At 32.3% G+C, this 9,755-nt stretch overlaps 1 protein-coding gene across 1 annotated transcript; it reads left to right on the top strand.

Annotated features, from left to right (window-relative positions):
- Window positions 1-3,353: 3,353 nt before the first annotated feature.
- On the top strand, window positions 3,354-6,776 carry LOC144974595 (uncharacterized; the record flags this gene model as incomplete). Its single annotated transcript, XM_078917615.1, is given in 1 exon segment — window positions 3,354-6,776. A coding segment is annotated over 1 exon segment (294 nt), but the record flags the coding sequence as incomplete, so codon positions are not given.
- Window positions 6,777-9,755: the final 2,979 nt, after the last annotated feature.

Below are 9,755 nucleotides of genomic sequence, written 5' to 3' on the forward strand. Positions count from 1 at the left end.
ATATATATATATATATATATATATAATATATATATTATATATATATATATAAGTATGTGTGTGTGCGTGTGTGAGTGTGTATTTGTGTGAGAAAGTGGGGTGGGGGGGGGGGGGAATTGGACATTGATATTAAAATATTGTATCATAGTTTACCATGATAAAGATTAGTTGCGATTGCACAATTGGCTTATTGTTATTATTATTATTATTATTATTATTATATTATTATTATTATTATTATTATTATTATTATTATTATTATTATTATTATTATTATCATTATTATTATTATTATTATTGTTGCTGTTGTTGTTGTTGTTGTTATTACCAGCATTGATATCATAACCAGTGTATATAACCATATATATATATGTTTTTTTCCCTTTCTTGGTTCTTCTGTTTTGATGTGATTTGTAAAAGAAGTGTTGTATTTCACTTGTTAGGACCCTTTGCTTGTATATTTGACTTCTAAGCGATTTCAATCTAAGTACACCGAGGGGTGCTCTTGGTGCCCTATCCGCACCATTTACCTTTGCCTTATTTATCCTCAGGTGCCTTTGAGAAAAGTATACTTTTAGACTACCTTATACATTTTCTGTTCTTTCAATGCGTCACAAACGCCGTAAAATTCTTAAAAACACAGAAACCAACCCTTGACATGGAATAATTGAAGTACGCAAGCTTGTTTCGCTCTAGACTATATCAGTAGGGAAAATTACTTAAATGTTTGTGATATTCTTAAAGAGTCAATTATTTGTCTTCGGGAATTAATTCTGTAATTCTACCAAACAATACGTTAAACTAATATGTCTGTAACTTCTAGGCAATGTTCGCAAAATCCCATTCTTCTAGAACTTTAATCAACGATAGAAATGTGTTAAATAAGTGGTGGGCTATTGATTATGTTTGAATTTCCCCGAAGATAAAGATCACCCAGACCAAAGCATTTTGGAGCACCTAGTATTACTAAAAGTCAATAACTTTATTATCCAAAACAGAATTACCATGATATAATCCCTATCTTCTTAATTGTCAACGAATGGGATATAAGCGCGGTCCCCATTTACAAATACAATACTAGATATTATTGCTGCGGCGCTTCTGTTATTATTATTATTATTATTATTATTATTATTATTATTATTATTATTATTATTATTATTATTATTATTACTATTATTGTAAGTATTGGTGGTATTACAATGTTGTATTTTTATGGTTATTTATGGTATCATTTTATGCTTTGGTTTCATGTACCTTTTATTCTCACTTTCATGTCTGTTGTCATCAAATTGTATCGATTATTGATTAAAATAAAAGTTATTTTTGTTTGTCTTATTTTGAACATGGAACTGATACTTATCATAGCAGACCTGCCTACTTGAAATAGGAAAATGTAATAAGTAGTTTTCAGGGTAAATAACATCGTAGACATTTTCACTACCCTTAAAAACCACCAGTTTGTCCTTATAATGCGTGGGGAAAAATATTAACTCTATGTGATAGCTCAGGCACCAGAACTTCGTTTTCAAGAAATGACATTTAATTAAAAACCTTTATTATATCCAGCCCGGGATTTAGCCGTAGTACTACGGGAATTTTAGTGGTTGTGAGGAGGTCTGTTGTGATGGGTATCAATTTTTTTTTTTTTTTTAAATTAGAAAAACTGATTGGAAATGTAAAAGTGATGGTGATAGTGGTAGTGATAATGGTAATGGTGTTGGTGGTGGTAACGGTGATGATTGGGGTGTAGGGATGATGGTAATATTATTATTGTTATTATTATTGATATTCTTGTTGTTGTTGTTGTTGTTGTTGTCTTCTTCTTCTTCTTCTTCTTCTTCTTCTTCTTCTTCTTATTATTATTATTATTATTATTATTATTATTATTATTATTATTATTATTATTATTATTATTATTATTATTATTATTATTATTATCATTACTATTATTATTATCATTATTATTATTATTATTATTATTATTATTATTATTATTATTATTATTATTATTATTATTCATTTTTATTATTATTATTATCATTATTATTATTATATTATATTATCATTATTATTATTATTATTATCATTATTATTATTATTATTATTTCATTATTATTATTTTTATTATTGAACGTATTGATGTTATTACGATTGTTGTATTTTTGTGTGGTGTATCAGTTTATTTTTTGGTTCCATTTACCTTTTTTTTTTTTTCTTTTTTTCCACTTTCATGTATGTTGGCATCAAATTGTTGATTTATTGGCGAAAGCCTAAGATTGAATAAACTTTGAACTTTGTTTACTGGTGATGTGCCTTCAGCACTAAGAAACTCAGCGACCGCACGTTGTTTAAAAATAATTTCCTTATTTTGTGATATTTTCGCCGACATTCAATGAATAAATGACACCTTTGAAACTGCATAACATTTTTATTTATGAATGGATTTTCAAAATTCAATAAGATTTTTACTCAGTGGAGATATGGTTTTGCTTTAAGAGTAGTATTTCCTACAAAAATAGAAAACAAAAATGTTCATAGTCATTTCTAATTCAATGAGAAATATGGGTACATGGTTTGGCAAATTGTTCACGGATGATACAAAGGAGGTGCTTGATGCTTGGCAATTTTAAATGTGATGTAATAAACAAAATTGTGTCAAAATTTGTTGATTTCATTTCAAGAAGGAAAGGAAATATCGTACAGGAGGCAAGACTTTTCAGTCAAGCCCCGACGTTACTGATATTCCATAATCTAAAATCTACAATCTTGTGCGGCCTATGTGGTCTAGTGGTATGACACTCGCTTTCGGATCGGAAGGTCCTGGGTTCGAGCCTCGCGCTCGGCGCATAGTTGAGTCCTTGGAAAAGGCTCTTTACTCAAATTATCTCACCGTAATCAGGTGTAAAAGGAGTCCCTGGCCGTGAACAGCGTTGTCTTTGTCCGAAAAATTGTAATATCGCCTAACAGGCGTCATGTCCCGTCCTACATGTTAAATGTTGCTGTGGACCAGGGACCCCTTGTAAAGCGCTTTGAGCACATTTAGTGGATATTGCCCTATATAAAGCTCATTTTTTTAAAATACGTAAGTAGATACATCTAATGGTGCGAAAATCAATGAACAAAATAAGAAATATTCAATAAGAAAGGTTTAAAAAGGTGCGTATTTATTCATTTATTTATCTATGTTTTTAATTCTTTATTTACTTATTTGTTCAGCATAGACGGAATGTGTATCGTCCTGAATGTCGCGAGTATCCATTTATAAAATGGATTAGTGCATCGTACGCAAAGAAACGAAAGAAAAATTATTTGTGTTCATTAATTGTTCATTTATCTATCTCTTTATTCCAGTATCCGATACAAGGAATTCTTGCCCTTCGCCATCATTGGCAGAATATACAAGTACTGTCATTCCTTCAACATCTGATGACGTCACAGATGGTTCTCGTGTGACACAAAAATCAACACATTCAAGATCTCAACACATCAGACCTACAACTTCCAATTTACAGGGTTTTGGTAAAGCTCTGGGTCGTGTGAAAACAGAAGAGAATGGATGCAGTAGTATCTTCGAAGTGAACATTGTCGCCATCTTTGGAGCTGCAACATTGTGGGCATTTGTGTTTGCTGACCGTGTTTTGTAAACGCTTGGAAACGGTTTATCAGGGAAAATGAATAAGATAGTGTTAGGTAAGATTAACATGCCGAGTGGTTAAGGCATTACTCTGTGACCCGGAAGGCCCCGGGTTCGAGTACCACTTCAGGCACTTTCTTTGTTTTTCCTTGGGAAAAATCATTAACCCACAATGTTTCACTTGAACAAAATGGGTGATTCCTGTTGGCATCAGACATCTTGTTTGATGAATTATCTACTATATTCCTTCGTGGAATGCCAAGGCGACGATATTTTTTGATGTCGTGACGGAAGGGCATAAAAAGAAAAAAGAGGATTAACTTTTGCTTGACCAGAACACGGTGGTGTTTAGTGCAAAGTTAAACAAAAACACACTAAGACATAGGCAGCTGTAGCCGGGTGGGTTACCTAAACATCAGTTTTTCCCAAATCACGTTACATGTTATATTTAACCCTCTCCTTACCACCTACAGCAAAATCGTCACATTTGTTACGACACAATATACATTTTTCTTATCCATATTTATTTTGTACATCACAAACTTTGAATAATGATCTTTGTTGAATTAATAAGAATATAGAGTTGTTTTATAGAGAGAGTGTTTGAGTTGTAAAAATCCAATTTTCTGCCTGGTAAACCTGCTATTTTGGGGGGAAATACTGAAAATGGTCGGTAAGGAGAGAGACAAGTAACGTAACACAAAGTCCAGTCCTACATTTAAACGCAAAGCAATCAAGCATTAAGTATCAGCGTTTAAAAAATGTGCAAACGTATTCCAGTGATACAAAAGTCTATCAACCCAACTTGATGTGATCTCATTGTGCGGCTATGTGGTCTAGTGGTATGACACTCGCTTTCGGATCGGAAGGTCCTGGGTTCGAGGCTCGCTCGGCGCATAGTTGAGTTCTTGGAAAAGGCTCTTTACACACATTCTCTCACCGTACTCAAGTGTAAAATGAGTACCTTGCCGTTAACAGCATTGTAACAGCATTGTCTCTGTTCGAAAAAAAATTGTATTATCGCCTAACAGGCGTCATGTCCCCGTCCTAAATGTTAAATGTTGCTGTTGGCCAGGGACCCCCTGTAAAGCGCTTTGAGCACGTTTAGTGGATATTGCGCTATATAAAATCTCAAAAGCTCAATGTTCTTACTGAGAAAAAGGCTCTCAAGCCAAGGCAAAATAATATATGTTTCAACAGTGATAATCAAGACAATAACTCGTTTGTCTGAATTGTAATTAATATATAATATACTTAGATTCTAGCATCGATGTTTTCAAGATTTGTAATTCTTGTTTTTCTACCAAGATCTCTCGACTTATATAATACGAATTAAATCCCAAGCACTTGGTTGGAGAATGGACAGATGAGTAAATGGAAGGTTAGACGTATGTCTGTATGTGTAGAAGTATAATAGAATAGATATTAAGAACTTTACTTTTCCAGATGTACGGGGACTACTAATGTTAGACAAAAAATCTGTAATGTTTCGTACCATTCACATGTGGATTAATATTAGAATTGAAACAAAAAATGCATGTTCTCTGAATAGTTTTAAAAATTTGATCGACTGTGAGTCCGTGAGTCCAAGATTTCAATATGACCAGTACTGGTTATTGGTTTAATTATTCATTTATGATATTATTGAGAGATCGCATTGTGTTTTTCACACCAAAGACATTTAGAGATAGATTCCTACATTAAGCCCATTTATTATGTTTTGTTATGTTATTGTATGTTATGTTATGTTATGGTATGTTATTTTATATTATGTTATGTTATGGTATCTTATTTTACGGTATGTTATCTTATGGTATGTTATGTTGTTTTGTATAGATAGTTCGAAGATGACGTCACTCATGTCTTTGTTATTGTTTTTTGCCATCCGCAGTCATGAGTACTTCTCGCTAAACTGCATTAATCCAGACTATAAACCTTCAAGGTTACACACGGTTTTGTGTGTTGGCCAGTTTTACTTCCGGATGGCAGTGTTGTGTACTTCTTAGCCAAGTGCATACTATCTATAGGGTTCAAGGATACCGCTTTGACCTAAGACAGCAGACAAATGCGATCCATCACATATAGCTCCCAATAAGGGGCCAAGACATTTCCAAAGACCTTTTCTTTATAACTTGTGAAAAGTCTTTTCTCTTTTCTAAAATAAAACATCAGTTTTAAAATTCGCACCTCAGTAAATTTTATAGTTTTTTTAATACCTACTAGTAAAAAGCCCGCAATTTCGCGGGAAAAGAACTATTTTCATTCGATATTGCCTGAATCATTTTCTTGATTAGCTTGATTACGATTAGATGCACATTTTAATCGATGTGCTTGTCGTCGCCGCCATGCTTTATTCGGCATGATTTTAGTTTATCAGTCAGTTGATATCAAAATCAATAAGTTGCAAGTCTTTACCACGCTTTACTTGGGAGTGCTTTGCACTACATTCAATACTTCACAAATTAAAATGGCGGCCGAGAATCAAAACAATGGTCAAATTAGAACATTTTAAACTTTCACAAATCTATCAAGGTTTGGTCTAGAGTTTTTAAAATGCTTCTATATGATGACAAATTTAATAAATAAACGCCTGACAAAAGATCAACGGTGAAAATACAAATTGAAAGAATACTGGGGATGTAGGATCTTTCGGAATGTCTCCCCTTTACTTATGTGAGGTCAAATGAAAATCTAAAGCAGACGCGAAAAATATCAAGTCCCCGAATCTGTCTACTTTTGGTTTGTTCAAGCTAGAAGCTAGACAGAACCAATTGACAGTTTGCCGCTCAGGAATTTTTGTAGTTGATGGACACCCCCCCCCCTTTTTTTTTTTCCCACGTAACCACATTCCAAAACACACACACACACACACACACACACACACATGTATAGATAGTTCGAAGTTGACGTCACTCAGGTCTTTGTTAATGTTTTTTGCCATCCGCGTTTATGAGTGATTCTCACTAAGCTGTATTAACCTGACTATAAACGATCATGGTTGCACACAGTTTTGTGTGTTGGTCCGTTATACTTCTGGATGGCAATGTTGTGATCTTCTTAGCCAAGCGCATTCTTTCTATACACCACACACAACACACACACACGCGCACACACAAAAATACACGCAATGAGAACACACGACTACATAATAACACGGATCACCGCTAAATCAACACAACGGAAGTAAGGACTCTACTGGACAGATAGAGTTGAGGTTGAGGCCATAAGTTAAACCTGGGTATTATCATGTTATCCACCCGAAACCATCACATTGAAAGCATCAAAGGGGCAATAATAATACTTGATGTCATTAATAGATGACAACTGATGAAATCTTAGTGTAGGTCTGAAATCCTTAAAGTGATTAAGTGAATACATTATTTCGAATGCAAAGATTTGCTTAAAAACGCCAAACTGACAACTTTTTACAGTGTAGAAATTGGTTGTTTTTGAGAGTGTTAGTGTCGTCGGTAAATTTTTTTTATGTTTTCTGTTTGACTTAACGAACTTTCAAACTGTTTTTAAATTATAAAAGGAAATCAAGTTATCTGTTTATCTATCTGTAAAAAATACATTTCTAATTTTCAAATCTTTCAGTTGAGTTGTGTGCCGTACAATATTTTTTATTGACTCAGATAAGCACAATGTTCTCCATAAGGCTATATTTTTTAAAGAAAGGATTTGTAAACATTAGTACTTAGTAATGTGTTCAATGAATTCTAATCACTAACATTTTTCAGCACTAACCTTGTGTTTTGTTGCGGAGTGGATGAAATTCGGTGAATAGTGTTTATTGTGACAGTGAGTTTTGTTTTCATTTTATCTATTCATATTACATTAATGTGCTGTGTTAGTATTGTTATGATAATTTGAACTTAGAAAGTATTCGGATTTTGGAGCTTGAACGTTTCTCGGCACTTGAACGTATTGTTCACCCAAAATTGTATCTTTTAAAAGATATTTAAATGAAAGACGGTTCAGACATTATTTGACTTTGTAATTTTTTTGGCAAGATGTGTATTCACGCACGTTGAGTGACATAGAACGTGGAGTGTCAGCACGTGAAATTTTATTTTAGATTTTTAAAAATTCTTTTTGAAAAAAAAATTTCATCTAACATAGAATAAATTGCCAATTTTTTCGATATAATTTTACTAATATTGCCATTGACATCACAGATAAGTTAACCTTCAAGGATTTTCTTTCCAAAAACAAGGAAGAAATTAGAACTTTGACAATTAACAATGACATTGGCATTTCGCATTATCTGAATGAAAATAGCAAAGTTCAGGCAAGACTCGTACCATATGTTTGCATTGACGGCAATCAGGAAGCTACTGAAGCTATTATTGAACCCTTTGAATGCAGCATATGTGATAGTTTACAGGACGCTAATGTCTTCGCTGATCAACCCTTGGAAACTGTCCATGACAACTTACCATACTATCGATAGTATGCGCTTGGCTAAGAAGCTCATAACATTGCCATCCGGAAATATAGATAGTTCGAAGATGACGTCACTCAGGTCTTTGTTATTGTTTTTTGCCACCCGCGTTTATGAGTAATATCACTGAACTGTATTAACGTTCATGGATACACACAGTTTTGTGTGTCGGTCCGTAATACTTCCGGATGGCAATGTTATGAGCTTCATAGGCAAGCGAACCGTGTACTACAGGTCAAATAAAACTTGATGATGAGAGTGTTGGAGCAGTTGTAGACTCTTCCAAATTGTTTGCATTTATTCCGAAATTCAGGGACACTCAAGTGTTCGAATTTTTTCAACAATTTGAGAAAGTTGCCCTTAGTCTTAGTTGGACCCAGGAACTTTGGACCATTTTAATCCAATCAAAACTATAGGGAGCAGCAACGGAGGTCTACAACTCTCTTTCTCCACCACAAGTTCATAATTATCATTTATTTCAAAGAGAGTGTATTAACACTTTATGAAAAAGTTCCTGAACACTACAGACAAAAATTCCGAAACAAGGACAAACCAAAAAAGCATGTCTTATATGGAATTTAATCGATAAAAAGAGAGGAATTTTCTCCAATGGTGTTCTTCTATGAGAGACTAATGATTTTGACAGTCTTAAAATTTTAATATTATTGGAGAATTTAGTCTTCCTCGTATATTGAGACTATATGTAGAAGAAAGAGGTAATAATGAAACGAGTCCATTAGAACTGGCAGCCATGTGATACAATGTTGAGCTTGTTCACCGAACACATCAAACTTCTGATCAAACCAGTTGCGGAAGTGATACGGTTCGAAATGTGAACGGGGCAAGTTCAAATTCGCACACTGGTCATAAATTCTTTTCAGACAGTTATCATTTATGCAACCATAGACTTAGTAGTTTTTACCTAGGCAGCCAAATAAACAACAAAGAAATTTTGGACATCAGTCTAGATTTCAAAATAGATTTCGTGACCCCACTAACTACAATATATCTAATAATAATAATAATAATAATAATAATAATAATAATAAATAATAATAATAATAATAATAATAATAATAATAATAATAATAATAATAATAATAATAATAATAATAATAATAATAATAATAATAATAATAATAATAATAATAATAATAATAATAATAATAATAATAATAATAATAATAATAATAATAATAATAATATAATAATAATAATAATAATAATAACAATAAAATAATAATAATAATAAAATAATAATAATAATAATAATAATAATAATAATAATAATAATAATAATAATAATAAAAATAATAATAATAATAATAATAATAATAATAATAATAATAATAATAATAATAATAATAATAATAATAATAATATTTGCCTAAATGGAAAGAAAGATAAGGCGAAACTATTTAAAAATAGATGTAGACGTCTTTGTCTTTATCATTTGATTTGACAGATACGAATTCTCGGTCACCCTTTTTTTTGTGACGGTAAAATAAAAACAAAACACGAAGTGATTCATAGACGTGTAGGGAGACATAGGATACACACAAACATTGATAAGAAAAGACAAACTATGTCTTGCCAATTAGCCTTCCTAAATCTTAAAGCCATGCTGAGTTCTTATCAGTTCTTTGTAGTCCTGATTTTAATAAATCCTTCTCT

This window comes from Berghia stephanieae, chromosome 6 (assembly GCF_034508935.2).
Source record: "Berghia stephanieae isolate SIO BIC M18660-M18661 chromosome 6, UCSD_Bste_1.3, whole genome shotgun sequence".
Classification (NCBI taxonomy): domain Eukaryota; kingdom Metazoa; phylum Mollusca; class Gastropoda; order Nudibranchia; family Aeolidiidae; genus Berghia; species Berghia stephanieae.